General features: G+C 47.5%; 1 protein-coding gene across 2 annotated transcripts in view; it reads left to right on the top strand.

Annotated features, from left to right (window-relative positions):
* Nucleotides 1–21,892, top strand: part of Kcnh1 (potassium voltage-gated channel subfamily H member 1) — a 289,183-nt gene that overhangs the window by 71,407 nt on the left and 195,884 nt on the right. The window contains exon 6 of one of the 2 annotated variants that reach the window (XM_038349618.1): nt 19,292–19,684. In XM_038349618.1, the coding sequence (XP_038205546.1) occupies nt 19,292–19,684 (393 nt within the window). Of the gene's footprint in view, nt 1–19,291; nt 19,766–21,892 lie in introns of both variants that reach the window. The other variant, XM_038349616.1, reaches the window with a different exon arrangement.

Here is a 21,892-nt window from a genome sequence, read left to right as displayed (position 1 = left end):
TCTGTCATAAGACCCCTATCTGGGTGAGCATGTGTGTGTGTTGTGTCTCTGCAGAAAAGGTCTGGTTGCACAACACAGTTCCGATGCAGCTGACTGCCCAGATGCCCAGAGAACTGGGGTGGATATGGTTTTATCCCTGAAAACACGAATTAGGCTTGTTCTTCACTGTTGCTGCTTCTGATGGGAAGCAGGAGTCTATAGGTTCAGAATGAAGCCAGCCAGGGTCTTTCTTCTCTGGTCCCAGCCTGTGTCACAGTAGATGCCAGCTGCCAGGATTTGTATCAGTCAAAATGTAGCGTCTGGGTTTGGAGCTCGGTGTGTTGTGTGTGTGTGCATATGTGCACATGCGTATGCATGTGTGTGGAGGCCAGAGGTGAATGTCACGCCTCTTCCTTGACCACTTTCATCCTATCTTTCGTCTCGTTCACTGAAGCTGGAGCTCACTGATCTGTCAAGGCAGATTGGCCTGTCAGCCCCAACTCCCCCAGGCTCTGCCTCCCTAGTGCTGGGATTGCGAGCTGTTAGATTCTCAGCTAATGTTTGCCCTGCAACACTTAGCCACTGAGCTGCCTTCCACACCCATGAGCTCACTTTGCTTGTTGCAATGATTTTCTTCCTGAGCAGGGCAAACCTAGACTTATTAAGGAAAAGTGAGGAAGACTCTGGATCGAGTGGGGGGGAGCTCTAAGGACCCTGGAGAATCTTTGGAATGAATCCTCATGTTTGTACGTGGACAGTGGGGCTGTGCCTGGGAGACAGATCATGTTCTGTTGTCCTTTGGGAGCTTAGCATGGCTACCTCATGGTACGCTGGAGGTAAGTTTGGGAAGTGGCCGTACTGATAGGCTTTTTGCTTCCTGATCCTAAAGGTGGCTTCTGCTGTGGGCCCCTCTGCCCATGGGGTCACAGGGTCTATTAGACTTGGGGGACCAGTCTCTATCCTTCTCTGACGATTGTTTCCTGGACATGCTTATTGTGTTTGGGAGAAGGGGAGACACAAAGGACAGCGGTACCAGGATCAAATCTGCATTTGAATTTGGTGAAAGAGCCCTATGTGTTCAGCTGACGCCAGACTCAGGGATTTCCTGTGGCGTCCTCTGCCCCACTTCTTTCTTCTGTTTCTGGTGGAGACAGGGTGATGTAGTGGAAAGAGAAAGAGCTCTGGAGTCAGACTGACCCAGGTCCTCCCGCCAACCTCCGCTGCAGCTGGCCGGTTGTTTAGTTCTGTTAATCCTCCCCCATCCTCCTGCAACCAGGATGTCCCTGGCCCTAAAAGATGTTTGTGTGGATTCACTGTGCTTCAAAGACAAGTCTGATCTAATCGCGCACTTACCGATCTCTTAACATCTTCTTGTTGCGTCCTTGGGCAAATTTAAGTTTTACACGGTGACTCCAGGCTGAACACCTTCCCCTCATCAGCCTCCTGCCCTACTCTCAGGGTTGGCTGGCACCTCACTCTCCTCGGGCTGCTTCCTGGCCTTGGGAACATGACCTCCCCAGTCTGACTTCATCTCTCTGCAGGGTCTCTCTTGTCAGCTTTTACCTCTTTGTGCAGAAGTCATAGTTCTCACACTTCCCCCAAAAGTTCTGTGGCTCCCTGTCCGCCCCAGGCTGGCGGCATGGTCCTCAGACCCTAAGTGTGAGTGACACAGGATATGTTGTTTTCTGTCCACTTTCCCCAGTGGACGAGAGGTCCTCGGCAGCAGAGCCCCATTTCTCTGTATGCATCCTTACACCAGGTACAGTCCTGGACCAGGGAGATTGGCTCTGGTGGAAGCATGAGAACCTAAAGTCAATCTTGGAAACTCATTCCCAAGAGCCTAGAGTATTGCATGCTTATAATCCCTCCCGAGGAGCAGGAATGGGCAGGTGGATCCCTGGAGCTTGCTGGCTAGCCAGGTGAATCAGTGAGCCCAGACCAATGAAAGACCCTGTCTCAAACAAACAAAAACAGACAATAAAAACTCCAAATAGATGGCCCTTTAAGAATGATATCTCAGTCTGTGCTGTGGCCTCCACAGGCATGTGCACACAAATGCACACAGACACACATAGACACACGCGCATGCACGTGCACACACACACACACACACACACACAGATACATACTACCATGTTAAAACATATATAAGAAAGGGATACCAGAAGAAAAGACCTGACCCACATCCTGACAGTAGGTCCCCAGCCAGTGCTGGCTTGTCCTCACTCAAATCCCTCCCCCCAGTGACAGTGGTGTCTTCACTGCGGATAGTGGAAAAATGATCCATGGCTGATTTCACCGAGGAGACAGGGTTCTGTGACTAGTGTACCTCTACTCTACACCATCCTAAAATTTAAAAATACACCTGCAGTTTTCAAAACGGTGTTCCAAGAGTGCAGCTGAAGAACTCAGGAAACTGGGCATAAACCAAGGTGGTTGTCCAACTGTGCCTGTGCGTGAGGCTTGGCTTGCGAAGGCATCTCACGGTGGTGCTCATCTCTGCAGTGTCTATGAGCTAATACTCTAACTGCTTCTCTGCCTTTATTTCTTTCATTAAAGAGAAAGTGCATCATGAAAACCCCCTAAAAATAGCACCTGCCAGGTTTATGGAGAAGGGCGTTTGCAACAGGAGCAAAACTGCTTCTTAGCTCAGGATGCCTGAGGCCCCAGATCAGGCTTTCTTCTGGGACGGAGCTCCGCCCAACCTTGTTAATGCCCAGCGCTCTCTGTTTCTTTGCGCACATGGATGAGTTTGTTCTCAAGCCGGAGTTATAAACACCCACGACGTTTGTAAGCTGAGGAGCCTCTTGAGGCTGCTGAGGGGGAGGGGCCAAAGGTGGCAGTAGCTGGAGTAAGGGCGAGAGAGCCAATGCCTCCTTTCCACTCAGAGAGGAGGGCATGGGAGGTGGTGTGACGGAAGCAGAGAGTTGCTCTCATTGTCTCTGTGTGCGTGTATGATGAATGAAGCCAGTTTGTTAGAGAGGGGAGGACTATGGAGTCATTTCTACAAAGGCAGTTCTCCCTATGACTCTGGCGCCTTCTGCTGCTTGTGGGCATGAGCCGCATGATCCTCCTGACCTTTTGGGGTGCGTTCAGATCAGGAGGGTCATGATCTTAAGCCTATGTCTTCTCTTTCTTGAGGCTCTGAAGGGATTTCATGGTCTGGGGCTCACTGATTCACCTGGCTAGCCAACCGTGCTGTATGTGGCCATGGAGTTCCCTCCTCGGCCCCACACTTGGACTTTCCAGACCTCCTCTGCTCTTCTTCCTGTGAGCCTCACGGATCTTCAGTTAGTGTCCTGAACTGAAGCTCGTCACCTGTGTGCCAGAGCCTCATCAAACTCCACGCGTCCCCCAATCCAGCTTTGTCTCAGGATTGTACTCCTTGGTGCCTAAAAAAACAGAAAAAAAAAATCCACCCTCAAGTCTCAGCCAGTCCTGGTTCTTCCCACAGTGAGCTTTTACGCTCCCTGCCTTTGACATGTGGCCATTTACACACAAGACTTTGTGTGTAGTCAAAATGCCCTGTGTGCGCATCTGCCTGGGGCTCATCTTCCAGGGGAGTGCTTGACCTAACAGGCAGGGCCTTCCGACGCCAAGTTAGTTTGTTGTCTCTGCCCTCGCTGCACATTTTGCCTCTTGTTGCCTTGTATCGTAGCTCACCGTTTATACATCTCTGTTGTTCTAAACCATCAGTTCCCTGGGGGCAGCTTCTCATGGTCAGCTACCCAGCAGACATTTAATCAGTGGTTGTTTTTATTAGACTAGAAGGTCCATAGATTCTGTAGGACTCATCCCCGCTTCCCTTAGATAAATTGACGTTATCAGTCCCATTTCACTTCTGCAGCAATTGGCCTGATTCTTGAGGAAGCGGAGGGCTTTCCGAATCCCTGCAGGTTCATTTGGAAGGATATATTTCTAGAAGATTCCTCACAACATGAACTGACAGTGGGAACTTCCCCAATTCTCCTTCAAATCTCTTGAATGATGCTTTTCTTGGCTTCTTAGAGCACCAGCTTTGGAGCACGGCCTCGGCATTCACGAGATTACAGAAGCACCCACACTTGCATCTCCGTTCTCATTTGATCTGTGTGGCACGGCTCTGACGTAGACAGCATTAGATTTATTGTTACAATGGGGAAACCAAGGCCCAGAGAGCTGCTTTGCCTGAGGTTGATCACCTGTGAAGGGTGGGGCAGGTTCCTGGCTGAGGCTCAAGGATGGGCCTGAAGAGGCTCTATTGTGACCAACTTATGTTTGCAGTTCCTTCTCAAATGCTGTGCCCATAATTTTCCTCAATTTCTTCCCCCTTCTCTTGCCCTTCAACATCAATAGTTTATATATGAGTTCACATCACCTTCTTGCCTTCAGTTCCCACTTTTGATTCAAATATGTATGTATTATCCATTATGAAGGGGACTCCAGAATAGCAGGGGCTTCCTTCCAGACCTTGGATTAGGCACAAACCACACCCAAATACCTGTTTTCACAGAGCGATCCTGTATTAAGCAGGGAAGAAAAGTTAATGTGGCTGCTTTCTGTGGAAAACAGCATCAAATGGGCTTGCAGGTATCATTCTCAAGAAGAGGGAAAGGAGAGGTCTGTGTTGGAATGGGCTAGGATGTGGGGGAGAGGAGATGGGATGAGGGAGAAGGGGACAGGGATGAGGGAAAGGAGGCAGGGTGTTTGTCCTGGAGGACAAAAGATTGACTCTGAAGAGACAGGAGGCAGCTGTGGTACATGGGAAAATGGCGGTTTATAAAGGTAAAGGGGAACCCCCGTCTTAGGATAAGGTGTTTAGTTTTAATTGTGCTTGTAATTAGGTGAAGCGAGAGGGACTTCTGACTGTTGGACCTTGGTAGTCAGCCTCAGGAGGAAGGAGTGCTCCAATAAGGGACTAGACCTTGGCGGCTAGCTTTAGGAGTGTAATCTATCGGGTTTTAGCAAGGCAGAGGGAATGGGAGGAGTCAGGCGAGGCCTGCCAGAGCTCCATGTTCAAGTGGGTAGTGTCATTTCTCATTAAAATTCTACATTTGATCAAAATGCCTGCATTTATTGAGCCGAATTTAGGATGTTCCTGTGGTCCTGCTCCTCAATTTAGACCTGTGCTGCCCGGGATGCTGGCCACTGACCATGTGGTAACTGAGTAGAGGAGATGTGGTGGCCCTGAATTGAAAGGCATTGTAGATGTGAAATAAACATGAATTTAGTGTGAAGAAATGTAACATAAATATCACTTAGTCATATGTTGACTTGGTGTTGAGATAATATTTTGGACATACCGAGTAATTAGAATGAATGTTACTGTAATTTTATCTGTTTTCTCATGTAAACTGCATGAGCATCACGCATGTGGTTTATACAATTGTCCACTGCTTCCTGCTGGTAATTGATGGGATTTTGAATCTTGCACTTTGACCTGGGTTTCTGTTTTAGCTTCTCCACTTAGCTTCATATTTATCTTCCATCAGATGTTTTATCTATAAAATGGAGACATATACCTACTTACAGACCCAATAAAGACTAAATTGTATTAAAGTGCACAACACAGACCCTGGCAGGGGGCAAAAGTTTTGAATATATTAAGCTGGAGTTCACGTTGACAGGGTCTGTGCTGGCTGCATGACTTACAACTTTTTGGTTTGGGACAAATTCTTATTATTCCACATCTTAGTTTCTTTTGGATTGTAGAGGGCACCTCATGGAGTTACAGGAGCTAAACGATGTATAAAGAGTTTACCCATTTCTAGCGGGGCTTAGAGCAAACACACAGTAAGTGGCAGCCATAACATGACACTCCACTCCCAGGCTCATGTACCTGTTGCAACCTTCCGACGGCTAAGGGGTCCACCCTTACTGGTTTTATTTCTCCATGGGAGAACCCATGATGGCCTTAACATGCATCAGTCATCTGTGTCATGGTTATTATACTGTTCTAAGAGCATCCATGTCAAGAACAACAGAGGAAATTGAAGTCAGGGTCTCGATCTCAAGGCAGGCACCCCCCCCCCCCCATTTACTACAGAGAGTTTACAGTAGCCGAGGCCTGGAACAACCTTTGTGCATCAATGTCCGAGTGGACAAAGAAAACATTTGAACATACACTTATAACTTCAGTAGAATGATATTAAAGCACAGTTAAATCCTGCCATTTGCAATAATACAGGTGAAGGTGAACCTTAAAGGCTGTTATGTTTAGTAAAATAAGCCACACAGAGAAAGAAAAATGCGCTCAGCTTTTCTAGTCAGCCAGCAGGAGAGTTTCCTGCAGGTAGGCTGCCCCAGTACCCACCCCCATCTACTGACCCCGCAAGCTACAAGCCCCGTCCCACCCCTAAACTTCCCTATTCTCCTGCAACCTCAGTGGAACTCTGAAACACAGCTTGCTACAATACAGAGAGGACCAAGAGGTGAGTGACCAGCTACCTGGCGGGACACCCCACTCTCTAGGCCCTCCATAGTGAGGCAGAACACCGGGCCTCTCTCCCACTTGCCTCATCTTATCTAGCCAGCTAACAGGAGAGTTTCCTGCTGAGAGGACCAGGAGAGAGGACCAAGAGAGCAGGCTAAGAGGAACCTCAGTGGCTCCCTGAGAAAAGACATTGACAGTACAGAGCAGACCAAGAACAGTTCCCAAAGACTCAGACAGCCACTGCAAGGATTGGACCAAGGTGCAAAGACACTGCCAACATCAATTGAAGGTAGAGATGGGTAGGCACAAATGCAAAAATTCATCTAACAATCTAAAAAGCAACATGGTATCAGCAGAACCCAGTGGTCATGCAGCAGGAAGAACTGATCACCCTAACCCAGAAGAAAACTACTTTAAACATAACTTTCTGAAGATGATGGAGACCTTCAAAGAAGAAATGAAAGACTCCCTTAAAGAAATGGAGGAAAAGACAAACAAAAAATGGAAGAAATTAATAAATACCTCAAAGAAACCTAAGAAAACCAAGAGAAAGAAAAATGCTGTATGATTGGACTTGTATGAGAAACCTAGACTAGCTAAGCTCAAAGGCTCAGTAACTAGAAGGGTGGCTTCCAAAGGCTTCAAGCAGGGAGCCAGAAGGTATCAGCTAAGACGGACAGGGAGGGAGTCTCAGGGATCTACCACAATGGTGTCCATAGCTGACTATACTAAATTATACACTTAGCGTTTCTAGAGAGGGTGGAGCCTGGGATGGTATTGGAAGAATGCACTGGAGCATGGTGAATGGATCCCAAGTGACAGAGCAGGAGCACTTCCTGACAGATTGGTTCTCACGAAGGGACATCTGAGTTGCACATCTCTGTGTACGAGAGCTGCAGAGAGAGCCAAGTGGACAGCATTCAAGAAGGAAGGAGTGTGGGTAGGAGAGATGGCTCAGTGGATGAAGTGTGTGCTGTGTAAGAGCGAGGGTCACAGCTTGGGACCCCGAGTCATGTAAACCCTGGGCAGGTATGGTGGTTGCCTGTCATCCCAACCCTAAGAAGGCAGAGACAGAGCATCCCTGGGGCATACTGGCAGGCTACAACTTGTCAACTGCTGAGCTCTGGGTTAAACTGAAAGATCCTGCCTCAAAAGTAGAGAGCAATTGAGAAAAACACTCAGCAGAAACTCTGGGACTCCACATGCATCTTCATCTGTGTACACCCATCTTGCATACTTACCTGAACACACACATTTGAACACATACACTGTACACACCTTTAAACAACAAAGAAGAGAAAAATATCTCTAAAATGTCCCTGAGAGAGACAGACACACACACATAGATAGAGGAGAGAGGTAATATGATGATGATCGTCCAATACCTTTAGCAACGTGAACATTACTGGTGACCTTTGCAGTCTCTAGAGACCAGAAGGCAGCAGGTCAAAAGATTTGAGGAAGGTAATTCAGGGCAAAAAGTGAAGGCACTGGCTTTTCTTTTTAAAAGTCTGGCTACAAGGGAAACATCAGGAGAAGGAGTTTTGTGTCTAGCCATGGGATGGAAAGACCTTGTGTCCATGGAAAAGAAACCATGTCCACCAAGGGGAAGAACAGAGGGCTGTTATAGGAAAGCACAGGGGTCAAAAGTCTGGCTACAAGGGAAACATCAGGAGAAGGAGTTTTGTGTCTAGCCATGGGATGGAAAGACCTTGTGTCCATGGAAAAGAAACCATGTCCACCAAGGGGAAGAACAGAGGGCTGTTATAGGAAAGCACAGGGGTCAAACACTGGAGCAGGTGGGAGAAGATGAGGCTCAAAGCAGGCAGAGGAGTTGGCCTCAGACAGCGTGGACACACCTTCTGCTGAAGCAGGAGGAGGTGGCAGGGTGAAGGTGGAGGCCAGTTTGTAGACCGTGACTGCTGGAAGATGAGGTTCTATTGTAGATCAGCTTTTAGACATAACTAAAAGTCTATGAACCTAGAGTGAGGGGCAGCTGAAAGGCCAAAGTGAGAAATCACAGTGCTCTTCCATCTCGGAGATGATGTCATTTGCTCGACTTAGCTGTGACTGGGTTCTCAGGCCAACCTAGCTGGTGGTGATTATCTCCAGTTGTCATAACCTGGGTTGTCAGCCCCATGAACCCTTTTATCCTGTATGCTGCATTTGGTCAGGATATTTTTTTTTAAATTACAGTAACAGCAATGTAGCTAGAACAAAGGCCTTAATGGGAAATTCTAAAGAAGGCTGACACTGGAAGATGGTGTCGTCAACTGGGAGCCGGTGTTTCTCAGACAACAGGATGACACATTGTGTTACCTCCATGGATAAGTCAAGTCAGCCAGAGTTGGCATATAATACAAGAAGAATATTGAACCAGGAAGCTGATTTAGGGTTAAGTTTCTCTCTGTAGTGTGCAGTAAGGCTGTGAGTAAGCCATGTGATCTATTTCCCAGCCTGTAAGTAAAATCCTTTTTGTTTCCTGGGTTTAGGGAGACAGGACAATGTGTGTCACTGTGCTTTGAGAGCAGTGGTGACACCTGGGTACTTGGAGCTGGTGTATCTCCCTGGGGCTTCAGGAGACATAGCGATGTGTGTCATTGCCTGCCATCCACTCCCACCCCCTCTGATGACTCAGCTCTGTTGCCGCTTAGAGTGAGTCATTTTCCCCTTCATTCCATCGAGCCTCTGCCTCCCCATCCGTAGCATCCTCCAGGCTGACAGCAAGGATTTAAAAATTCAACAGAGGACTTTGGAGAGGAGAGTGCCAGAGAAACATGGCCAGTCTGGCTTTCTGAGTGCTATTTTCTTGTAGAAACAGTGTTGATGGGGGAACCTTCCCAGCTCTGTCAGTAGAGGCCAGTGGAGAGAACCCGGGGCAGAGACCTGCCTTGCTCAGATGCCCTGCAGAGAGGATGAGAGGGAGCATGAACAGGTGACACCATACTAGGAGAAATGCCTTCTGCTTTGGCCAAGGGATAGATTAGACTCAGCCCACCTTTGGGAAGTATACTGGCTAGTTTTATGTCAACTTGACATAAGCTAGAGTCATCTGAAAAGAGGGAGCCTCTCAATTGAGAAATTGCCTCCAAATATCTGGCTATAAGTAGGCATGTAAGACTTTTTTTTAAAATTAGTGATTGAGGGGGAGGGTCCAACCCATTGTGGGTGGTGCATCCTGGGCTGGTGGTCCTGGGCTCTATAAGAAAGCAGGCTGAGCAAGCCATAAGGACCAAGTCAGTAAGCACCATCCTACATGGCCTCTGCATCAGCTCCTGCCTCCAGGTTCCTGCCCTGCTTGAGTTCCTGTCTTGACTTCTTCAGTGATGAACTGTGATGCTGAAGTGTAAGTCAAATGAACTGTTTCCTCTCCAGGTTGCTTTGGTCATGTGCCTCATCGCACCCTTACTGGGGTAAGAAGAAAGTCCGTGCAGAAGGGCCACTAGCTCTCCACCTCCCCAAACTTGGGCTGTACAGGACCAAAGGAGGAAACTAGAAGCACCCGCCCCTGCTCCTTAGGGTAGAAAGGAAGTGGGTGAGATGGCTGTGTTATGGTCCCAGGACGTGCAGAGCAGCCCATTCCCCATGAGCATCCTGTTTTCCACGCTGGGTGAAGCTCAGCTCCTCTGCCAAACTTGTGGGGAGCACTAAGCATGGAATCAGGAGATGCACTTAGAGCTGGTCAGGGTCTGTATCAGGCTTGCTTTGACTCTGAGCCCAGAGGCTCTGACCCTTTGGAGGACATCAGCCCCTTTATCTGGGTCTTTGTGTCCCTCTCTGTGTCTGTCTGTCTGCCCATCTCTGTCTCTGTCTGTCTGTCTGTCTCTGTCCCTCTCTGTCTCTCTCCATCCATTCCCCCCGTGTATCCATGTGTGTGTGTGTGTGTGTGAAGGCCACAGGTCCATATCAGTTTCATTCCTAAAGCACCACCCCCTTTCTCCTCATAGACTCTCTCATTGACTTGGCTCTGAGTAGGCGTGACCAGCAAGCCCCAGCGATCTCCGTCTCCTCCTCTCTAGCACTGGGGTAACAGGCATGGTCCACCAGGCCTGACTTTCCTGCGAGGGTTTTGGGCTCTGAACTCTGGTCCTCACGCCTGGGAAGGAGGCACACTATAGAGTTACTTATTTCCCTGGCTGTCGTAAGCCCTGTTCTAGATCACGATAAACTGAACCCGCACCGGAGGAGGCTTTTGAAGGGGCAAAGCTTTACCACACTTCCTGCCAGGACTCCACTGTCATGGTCACTTCCTGAGGAGGAAGGTGGTCAGACTCATGGGGATCTCTTCTGATCAATATGAGTGATGAGTCAATTGTCACTGTGTTTACTATAAACGGTGACGGTAAGCCTGAGAGTTTACTGGGCGCGAAATGGCCTCTTGGTCAGGAAATTTTCTTAAGGGTATCTCGATTTTCTGTAAGTAAGTGCTTGTAGATGGAACAGCAGAGGTCTGCTTCATGCCACCCGGCTAGCTTTACCCAAAACAATTACACAGAAACTGTATTCTTTTAAACACTGCCTGGCCCATTAGTTTCAGCCTCTTATTGGCTAATTCTCACATCTTGCTTTAACCCATATTTGGTAACCTGTGTAGCACCACAAGGGGTGTCTTACCAGGAGAGATCTTAGCCTGTGTCCATCTCAGAGAGGAGAGCTATGGCAACTGCCTGAAGCGTCTGCCTGACTCTTCTTTCTTTCTCCCAGCATTCTGTTCTGTCTACTCCATCTACCTATGTTCTGACCTATCAGGCCAAGCAATTTTCTTAATTAACCAATGAAACAACAGATATACAGATGACCCTCCTCCATCAAGTGCTGGCTCTGCAGAATTCCACGTTCTTTCTGTCACAGTGTCACGGTGACACCAGGAGTTCACAGCCAAGTGACATGTGCAGAAGCGTAAGTCGGACTCTAAGATCCGCCATAGCTCTCTCAACAGACTTGTGCAGAGAATGTTTCACTTTTGCCTGGGCAGTGGCTTAGCAGCTAAGTGCTTGCCTTCCAGTCCCCAAGAACCCACACAAATGCTGTGTGTGGCAGCCTGCCCGTGTTCCAGGCTGGGACAGGGAGCCCTGGAGCATGGGGACTATAGACTGGCTGTCACTGTGATCTCTGGGTTTGATCGAGAGACCCTGACTCCGCTAATAAGGTGGATGGTGAGCAAGGCTGATTCCTGATCTCAACCATGGTCTCCACATCCACAGTCACGTACCCACCACACGTGTGCATCCACACACATGCAAAAACAAGCACACGCGCATGCAAATCATACACCCGTGGAACATGGACAGAAGACAAAAGAAGTCCTAGACTTCAAGTCTTCTTCTAGAATGCCGGTGCCTGTGGCTAAAGTGTGAGAGACAGGGAGAGGGAAATGAAAGCATTTATGCTTTTCTCTCCAGTCGTACCGGTCCCGCTTACGTTGGTGCCTCCATCAGTTCCTCCCGAGTACTCATGCAGGGATAACTGCAGCAGGAGAAGGTGGTAGCACTGTGGAGAGGTGGGAAGGCTCGGTTGACCCAGGCTTCCCTCCCTCAGGCAGGGCCTCATAGTGCCCAAGATTTGGGATGGAAAATCCATTTAGAGATAATTGTGGATTTTGTCAAACTGTCACAGGCACGGCCACTTGTCTCAGAAAGGGCATCTCCTCCTGAGTGTTTGTTACCAAGAACTAAGGATCTGTAGGTGGCTTCAGTCTGTAAGCAGTGTGTGGCTGTTTGCTGCTGGATTCTTGAGAGGTCTAGCTGAGTAGTGTGTCGCCCAGACTGTGTCTTGAAAAACACAACAAACTCTAAAACCTCATCTCCCTTCCACCCGCCTTTCCCTTAGCTGGATTCATGGGGCTCTTTCTTCATAGTGTCTATAATTCACCTACATTTGGTTGATATTTAGAGATTAAACTTATTGGCGGTAACTAAATATTCACAGTCCTAGAACTAAGTGAGCCGCTTGCCCACTTTCTCCTCCTCTCACCCCTTCTCCTCCCACCCCTTCTCTTCTCACCCCTTTCCCAGCCCTGCTCTGTGTATTGTGCTATAGTTTTGTTATCTCAACAATGTTATGTAAGTGAGATCATAAGCCTGTAGCAAGGACTGGGGTGATAGCACAGCCCACAAAGTGCCCGATTCACAAGTGTGAGGTCCCAAATTTGACCCCTAGAACACTTGTAAAAGTGCTGGATGTGTATTCCTAGGAGGCTCAGACATGTGGACCCTTGGGCTAGGTAGCCAGCTTGGCCTAATCGGCTAGCTCAAAACTAATGAAGAGACTCTATCTGAAAATAAAAACAACACACACATGCACACGCACACACATGCATGCACACACCCCCCCCCACCAGCATATATAGATGAATCCACATATGTACACTAAAGGTATATTATATAGATCCTAAACCTGAAATTCTTTTACTCCGAGGGTCAGACGAGTAATGTCTGTATGTATAGTGTACGTTTCTGGTTGCTTTCAGTTTCCTGGTATAAATGTATTTTGAATTGCTTAACCCCGTGTCCACTGAAAGCCTTCAGGGGTCCTGCTGGTATTTGTCTGCAGTGAGTGAAATGTCTGGAAATGCTCTTGCATAGGTTTTCAAGTGAGTGTGTTTCTAACCGAGTACAACTACCCACTGCCATGTGACAGCCACTCACTGAGTGCTGTAAGCTGCCACACTCTTCCAGGATAGCCATTCCCTTTGACATTCTTACTGATCATACATGAAAGTTCCAGTCATTTCCTGCCCACCTGCTTTTGGTACCCAGCACTGCCTTCTCCTCTCAGGTATGTTGACAGGTGTGCAGGAATGCTCCTTGTGGTTTTCTGTGTTTCCCTTTGGTTAATGTACTCTTTGGTTCGCTGTAAATCCTTTAGAGTGAGAGGATGCTCGTGTCTTCCCCATGTTTTCTGATTGGATTGTTTTCCTCTTGTTGAATTGGAGATGGTGTGTTCCACATGCCAGGTCTTTGCTGAAGCCGCTCCAACACACCATCCTGCCTGTCTCCTCATCCTTGTGAAGTTCAGGGTGTCTGCAGGTGCCTCCCCCAAAACATTCTGCCTGTCTCCTCATCCTTGTGAAGTCCAGGGTGTCTGCAGGTGTCTCCCCCCACCATCCTGCCTGACTCCTCATCCTTGTGAAGTCCGGGGTGTCTGCATGTGTCTCCCCCAAACCATTCTGTCTGTCTTCTCATCTTTGTGAAGTCCAGGGTGTCTGTTCTTCATTGAGCAGATTGTGGTTTTGCCATTGAGTCCAAGATCCTAAAGCTTTTCTCATACATATTTCTCCTGAAATATGATCTTACATTTACATCTGCATCCAGTGAAGTTTTAATCCATTTTAGCTAAGGTGTGAAGCATAGGTAAGGGTTTGCTTTTGACCTGTGCGTGTTCACATGCCCCGGTGGTGTGAAAGTCACTTGAGCATATTTGCGTGGGTCTCTCCCTGGATCCTCTGTTGGGTTCTATTTCTTTGTTTAGTCTTCTACTGACAGTTGAGACTTAATTCCTGCAGCCGTAGTTATCCTGAGACAGTTAAAAGGTCTCCCCACTTTCTTCTTTGCAGAGGTACCATTGATACTCAAGTAATGCCCCCTCCCAAGGGGGAGAGGAACAAATCCAAGAAACCTACGTATGTTTAATGTATAATGTATATAATTTGGCAAGTTTCAACCACTTCATTCTTTTTTATTTATTCATTTTTTGGTGTGGGATTCCCCTCTGTATGCTGTGAATATGTTTTATTACCATTAGTTAATAAAGAAGCTACTTTGGCCTATGGCAGGGCAGAATAAATCCAGGCAGAAAATCCAAACAGAGATATATATAGAGAGAGTAGGCAGAGTCAGGGAGATGCCATATAGCTGCCAAAGGGGAGACAGACTCTGAAACCTCACTGGTAGGCCACAACCTTCTGGTAAAATATAAAATAATAGAAATGTTAATTTAAGATGTAAGAGTTAGTTAATAAGAAGCTAGAAATATGCCTGAATCATTGGTCAAATAGTGTTGTAATTAATGTAGTCTCTGTGTGATTATTTGGTTCTGGGCAACCGGGAAACCAATGAGCAGTCTCTGTTTACATTTTTTTGTGTGTGGTTTTTTTTTTTTTTTTTTTTTTTTTTTGAGACAGGGTCTCTCTGTGTATCTCTGGCTATCCTGGAACTCACTTTGTAGACCAGGCTGGCCTCGAACTCAGATATCCACCTGCCTCTGTCTCTCTGAGTTCTAGTATTAAAGGCATGTGCCACTCCCCCCTCCCACCCCCGGCTAACCACTTCTTTCTTATTGAAAATTACTTCAGCAATTCTAATTCTTTTGCCTTTCCACATAATTTTAGCATGTTTTTGAGCATATGTATCTACGAAGATTCTCACTAGCGTTTTGATAGGAACTGTGCTAAACTTAGATGTCCGTTTAGGGGAATGGATATCTCTAGTGTGTTGGGTCTTCCAAGTCCCGAGCACAGTGTCTCCTCACTGCTTGGCTTGGTTCCATCAACATGTTGTTGTTTTCGACACCTGAGTGCGACACGTTTTTCTATATTTACACCTACGTGACTCTCAGCAGTTATAAACGGGAGTGTAGCATTTTAGTGTTCGTGTCTGTGTTACAGGAAGGCAATAGCTTTCATATGTTTCTCTCGTCTTGTTGAACTTGCTAAAGTGCCCTGTTCATTCTGCAGGTTTCTCTGTGGATTCAGAGACCACTGTGCCCTTTGCAAGGGGGCTCACTGGGTGGCTTCCCTTATGAGCTGGATGCTGGTCTTGCCCGTTTGACTTGACTGTGTGAGACAGGGTTGAGCACAACTCTTAAGAGCCGGTGTCCTGCCTTTTCTCATCTTAATGGGATATCACTTGGGTTTTCATCATAAAGTCGGGTAACTGTAGGTCACAGGGCCTGTCTCTCCCTCACCCTCTGTCTATCTCTTTCCTGTCTCCCTTCTCCATCCCTGTCTCCCTTCTTTTTGACAAGTTTTAGAAATTCCTTCATATTCCTATTTCCAAAGGTTTTTTTTTTTTTTAATATCATGAATGGGTACTGACTTTTATCAATCACTGATTTTTCAAATATTGAATTAGCTTGCACTCCTGGAATATACTGCTGTAGTAATTCATTTTTGAATACTGCTAAATGCTCTCTGCTGCAGCTGGTAAGGACTTTTGTATAACTGTTTATGAGGGATATTTGTAGTTTTCTGTGCAGTCTTTGGTTTGAGAGCCAAGATAACACTAATTTCACAGAATGAATTGAGAAGTATCCCTTCTGAATCTATTTTCTGCAAGAAATTGTATAAAAATTGCTGTGAATTTGTCTTTAGATCTCGAGATGTTTTCATTAAAACCGCCTGGGCCTGGAGAGTTCCGCTTTGGGAGTTTGAACAGTAAGAGCATAGTCCACTTGGTTCTGGGCTATGAGCTGCCACACTGTGTGCCTTTGGGGATCCATCTGTTGAAGCTTCTAAGTACTGAGCCATCATTGCCCCTCCTTGCTCACTTTCCTTGCCTCTGGGGTTCCCTTCGATAATCTCCGACTCATACATCATTGTTTCTCTGCCAGTCGATGCTGGTTTTTATTTTATTTTTATTTTATATGTTGGTGCTAGGGAGTGACCCAAGGCCTTAGTAACCAAGCTATGGTTCAACCCCCCAGTCCCAGTGTAATTTATTGATCTTTTACAGCTGCTGGCTCTTCTGTCTTCTGTTGCTTTGGCTTCCATTGACTTCTGTTTATTATTCCTTCTGCTTGCTTTGCTCTAGCTGGTTCTTCGCGGGGGTTCTTGAGGTGAGAGGTTGATTATTGGCTAGAGACTCTCACTTCTGTCTCTGCGTGTTTCCCTTTCAGCTGGCCTCAGCAGCGTTCTACAGCTCTCGGGTGTTGAGTTTGCATTCCCATTGAATTCAGCATATTTTAAATTGTCTCTTGATACTTCCACTTGGCCCATGGGTTATTAAAGAATGTGGCGTTTAGTTTTAAAGAGTTTGGATATTTTCTTGCTGCCTTTCCATGATCAATTTGCAGCGTGTGTGGGGGAGGACAGATGCTATGTGGTTTTACTTAAGTGTCCGGGTTTGTCCGATAGACTAGCATAGGGCTCTCTGGATAATGCTCTATGTACTTTGAAGAGTCTGGATGTTCTGCTTCTGTGGGAAGAGTGTTCTCTCGGTATCAAATTCGATGGCTTCCTGGTATCATCGCGTTCTATGTCCTCGTGAGTTCTGTCCCTCATCCTTCCTCCCCTGTAGTAATGAGCTGCAGGCAGCCCTGCTTTTCATCCCGCTCGGCTCCTGGCCACCTGGCTAGCTTATGCCCTGAAATAACAACACACAAACTGTATTCATTTAAACACAGCTTGGCCCATTAGCTTCAGCCTCTTACTGGCTAACTCTCACATTTTGATTAACCCTTATTTAGTAATGTGTGTAGCACCACGAGGGGTGGCTTACCGGGAAGATTCTAGCCTACTTCCATCTTGGGTTGGAGCTTCATTGCATCTGGCCCAGAGAGGAGAGGCATGGCGATTGTCTGAGCCATCTGCCTCACTTCCTTCTTCCTGTTCTGTCTACTCCACCCACCTATGTTCTAACCTATCAGGCCAAGCAGTTTCTTTATTGATTAACCAATGGAATCATCAGATAGATAGAAGACACACCTACATCACTCCCCTCTTTCTTACTTCATGCTAAGGATGGAACTCAAGGTCCTTGGCAAGTTCTCCACCACTGAGCTACATCTTGTACCATCCTTGCCAATCTTCTACCTGCTTCTCTCTCATTCATTGACAGAGATGTGCCACGGATGAGTTTCCCCTTCATTTCTATAACACTTGCTTATGTTCTCCAAATCCTTCTCAGTGCATTTCCAGGAGGGCCACACCGTCTTCCTGGTGGCTTGGTCCTCTTGTACTGTGCCCTTCTCTCTGAGTTGCTGTGGTCTTGTCTGTCACAGAACAGTAACTGCAAAACAATTCAGGCTGTGTTTTATCTTCATGTTGCTTACTCCTCCACCCCCTGAGGTTCCATGGCTGAGGATACCCACTGGTAGCTATTGTATCAGGGGTCTGAAGCATCTGTTTGGCTCCTCTTTGTATCTGTTCTTTCTGTGCCAGAACTTCCTGTGTTGCCATTCGTTTCCAAGCTTGTCCAAGAAATCTTGTGTTGGATGCTTCTGATGTCTGCCATTTTTGGTGCTAGTATCTATGGATTAACTGCTTTTCACTCAGTTTGCTATTCCTGGGGTTCTTCGTATAACAGATGGCGTTTGTGGACCGGGACATTTTGAATATTGACTTTAAATCTCTCTTAGAACTTTGGTTTGGGGTGGCTTCCCTATAACACTTACATGGCAGAGGACAGGGCAGGCTCCTCCCAGATTATATCAAGCTTGGGTCAAAGAACACTTTGTCATCTGTCTCGACTAACACAGAGGGATACACTATGTGGCCCAGGCTAGCTTCAAACTTGCACTGCCTCTCCTGCTTTAGCCCTCTGGCATCACAAATATGTGCTTCTGTGAGTAGCAGGGTGTTCCTTGCTGTGAGGCGACAAGGTTGGTTCTTCCTCCCAACTCTTTCTTCTTATGTTGGTACCATTCTGGGATGTGGGTACCAGGGGTGACCTTATACTGCTGGAGTATGGTGGGATCTTGGGCTCCCTCCTCTGCATGATTCATCCCTTCAGGGAGAGAGGGTGGCTGCTTGCTTTCACCTTTTGGGAAGGAGAAGCCGGCTTCCAAGAGGATCTTTCCTGCAGGGCACAGTAGTCTCTGCAGCAAAGGGCTCCAGCAGCAGGGTCTGATGGCTTTCTGTCTTCAGGAGCTGCGTGGTGCTCAGTCCTTTAGCTGGAGGAACGGGCCTTTGTGTGGAAAGTGGCATTGTCTGGGTGCCCTGGTATCCAGGTTACTTCTTCCAGTCTAAGACCAGGCACACCTAAGGTACAAAGTCAAGGGAGCATCCTGCTGTGTCTGTGTTCCTACTCCATGTTTTCAGAAGCAACTCTATTTAGTTGGTTTTATTTGCTTTATTCTTTGAGACCACGCTCCCCATTTTGGTGGGAGGAGAACAGGGTCTCATGTGTTTCAGGTTGGCCTCAAACTCCTGTGTAGCTGAGATGACCTCAAGCTTTGGAGTTTTCTGTTTTCCTTGCTCCTTCTCCAGTGTTGGGACTATAGGCAGGGACCACCGCACCTGGCTTCTGTGGTACTGGGAATCACACCCAGGCTTTGTACATGTTACGGACTGAGCTGCACCTCAGTCCCCAGGCTTCCTTAATTGCTCTAGTGAGAGGGCCTTATCACAAGAAGAAAAGTTCTGCCTCAAGCCCAGAAGAGCTCTGGGCACTGGGGGAGGTGGATGATAGACTGTCTCACCCCTGCACCCCTCCCCACCTTCTCAGGAAAGGTGATCAGATCAGCCCTCGGCACAGTTTGACATGATCCTCAGTGTGTCTATGAGACTGAGCTTCAAGCAAGTAGGCCCTGGGTTCTTTCTTCATTGCCGGATGCTCAGGGCCTACACCACACTGTTCCTGGCACCAAACAATAAATATGTAAATATTGGTTAAATAAAGCTTCATTTGCCTGCTCGGCTTCTCACCTGTCACATATAAAACTGGCCAGAGGGAAAGACACAAACAAGGTTGTGTTTAGAAATGAGCAAGACGACGGATGCAACCGAAGTGTTCAGCACACTGCTCAGCTTACAGGCAGCCAGACCACAGGCTGCCCTCATTTCAGTATGAGCACTCCTGTTACCATGCTCACATGAATTCTCTCATTCTCCATCAGCATCTGTTAGCGCTGCTAATGATCTGTTCAAAGAGTTGTGAGCGTTTGCCGCTGGCAGATGCCAACTGGTGAGATGATTCTGTTAAATCCTAACTCTGTCTCTCTTGTTCATGTTTTTCTGGACAGGTCCTGCAACTGGGCTCAGACATCCTGCCCCAGTACAAGCAAGAGGCGCCAAAGACCCCCCCTCACATTATCTTACACTACTGCGTCTTTAAGACCACGTGGGATTGGATCATCTTGATCCTGACCTTCTACACGGCCATCCTGGTCCCTTACAACGTCTCCTTTAAGACCAGGCAGAACAACGTGGCCTGGCTGGTGGTGGACAGCATTGTAGATGTCATCTTTTTGGTGGACATTGTTCTGAATTTTCATACCACCTTTGTTGGGCCAGCGGGGGAAGTGATATCTGACCCCAAGCTTATCCGCATGAACTACCTGAAGACGTGGTTTGTGATCGACCTTCTGTCCTGTCTGCCCTACGACGTCATCAACGCTTTTGAGAACGTGGATGAGGTTAGTGCCTTTATAGGTGATCCAGGGAAGATTGGTTTTGCTGATCAGATTCCACCACCACTGGAGGGGAGAGAGAGTCAGGTACATCCCTCAACTCTTGGACCTTGTTGTCATGTCTTTAACACTGAATGAAATGCGGGTGGTCAGCACAAGAGTCCCCCGAGTGGGTGGGAGGCAGCATGCGTGATGGCCACAACAGAGGGCGTATGTGCCATGGATACCCTGCCTGTCATTCCTGCCTGGGGAGGCCCAGAGGCCCTGCATGTCAGTGAGCGGGTGTGGAAGAAGAGACCAAAGACTCACTCTTCCTCCGTGTGGAGTGCAGCCGGTGGCTCAGGGAGGGGAAGCTGCAGAAGCAGCCATGCATGGCCGTTGCACCAGGGAGCCTTTCCCCTAGCACTCAACCGCTGGATGTGTATCTGTTGGATATTCTGAGGGTGGGGCCTTCTCTTTATCTGCTCTGGGGCTGACTGTTTCACAGGCTACTAACTGGTGGTCACTGATGTGTTTCCTCTCGTTCTTTCTTCTGGGTGAATGTTGGAATGAGTTTGGAGGGGACTGTTTGCTAGGCTCCTCGGGTCCATGCTGGAGTTGAGTGCGGTGGTTGTAGGGTCTGTTGCTTTGGAGTCTTAGTCTTGTAAATGCTTTGCAACCATGTTGGGATTGGGATGTGCCTAGGTAGACGCTGAACAGGTGGGTGCCTGTGGCAGGAAGGGGCCCCTGGACTAATTAGGAGCGAATGTCTCCTTTGCGAGAGCAAGGATGGCAAGACCCTTCCAGAGCAGTGTAGATTCCCATGCAGCTGGTGCTCAGTGGGGAGTTCTCCTCCATTCTGGATTAAGAAAAGGCGACTTGCTTGATAAGCCAGTGTGTTCAGCACCGGGATCATATTGTCTCAGATGGCAGAGGGTCAGGAGGATTAACCACGTCATCTCGGCAGTCATCTGGAGGCTGAGCTGAGGCTTGGCACATCCTCCAGGGTAAAGGGCAGCCTCTGCCTTCAGACCAGCATCAGCATCCTGTCGGGAAACCACACGGCCATGCTACTCTCTGGCCGAGGGGAGCTTCCCTACCAAGTGCTGTTGAGGTTGGAGTGTGGAGGACACAGCATGGTATACACACGCTCTCGGTTCAGAACAGCCCCGGCTCTGCTGGTGTGCAAGGTTTCAAAGTACTTTGTTTGTTTCTGAGACAGCGTCTTGTGTAGTTAGCCTGGCAATTGTAACGTGGCTGACTTTAAACTTGCAATCCTCCTGCCTCAGCCTCCTCAGTGCTGTATTACCGTGTGGCATTACACGTGTGTGCAAGCATGTCAAGGACTAACTCCTGCATGGCTTCTGAGTTTTGCAAGGAGCTGAAATGAGTGGGGACAGACCATTGGCAAACTCAGAATCACTTCTGTGAGTGCAGAGCACACTGGGAAATGCTTTTCTCTGTGGATACAGCTTCAAAAGAGTTTGTGTCATTGGCTTGGATAATTCAAGGGAATTATTATAATTCAAAAGAGCATTTCATATACACATGGGAAATTAATTTTTTATTACAATAAAAATAATCTAACCCTTGAGGGTCTGTGAGAGCTTAATGGGCAGGAGTGTTTGTGAAAGCAAGAGGGCCCGAGTTCAAATCCTAGCACACAAGGTGTACCTGCATCCCTGCAGCCCCACTGTGGGAGCTGCTGCCAGCTAGCCTAGCTGCAACTTAGCTTGGGTGTCAGTGAGAGACCCCGTCTCATGAAATGAGGTGGAGAGAGAGAGAGTAAGATACCAGATGTCTTCCTCTGGCTTCTGTGTACTGTGCATACCTGTGTACATCCATACACACACATATACACCATACACACATGTATATACACACACACACAAGTACATACCATATACACACTGTACACACATGTTCACATACATAAACATACCATACACACATGCATATATATACACAAGTGCATACCATACACATACTGTACACACACAGTCACATAATCATACAAACACATACATAAATATACCATTCACACATACACACATACAATATATATATGTACCATACACACATGTCCACAAACACACATACCACATACACATGTTCACAATACATAAACACACACATATACCATACACACACCATATACATATGTACACACATATACATATATACCATACACCCATCATACACACATGTACACACAGATAGATATAGACACATGCA

This window comes from Arvicola amphibius, chromosome 12 (assembly GCF_903992535.2).
Source record: "Arvicola amphibius chromosome 12, mArvAmp1.2, whole genome shotgun sequence".
Classification (NCBI taxonomy): domain Eukaryota; kingdom Metazoa; phylum Chordata; class Mammalia; order Rodentia; family Cricetidae; genus Arvicola; species Arvicola amphibius.
Note: the sequence above shows the minus strand (reverse complement) of the source record. Positions and strands in the feature narration are given on the sequence as shown.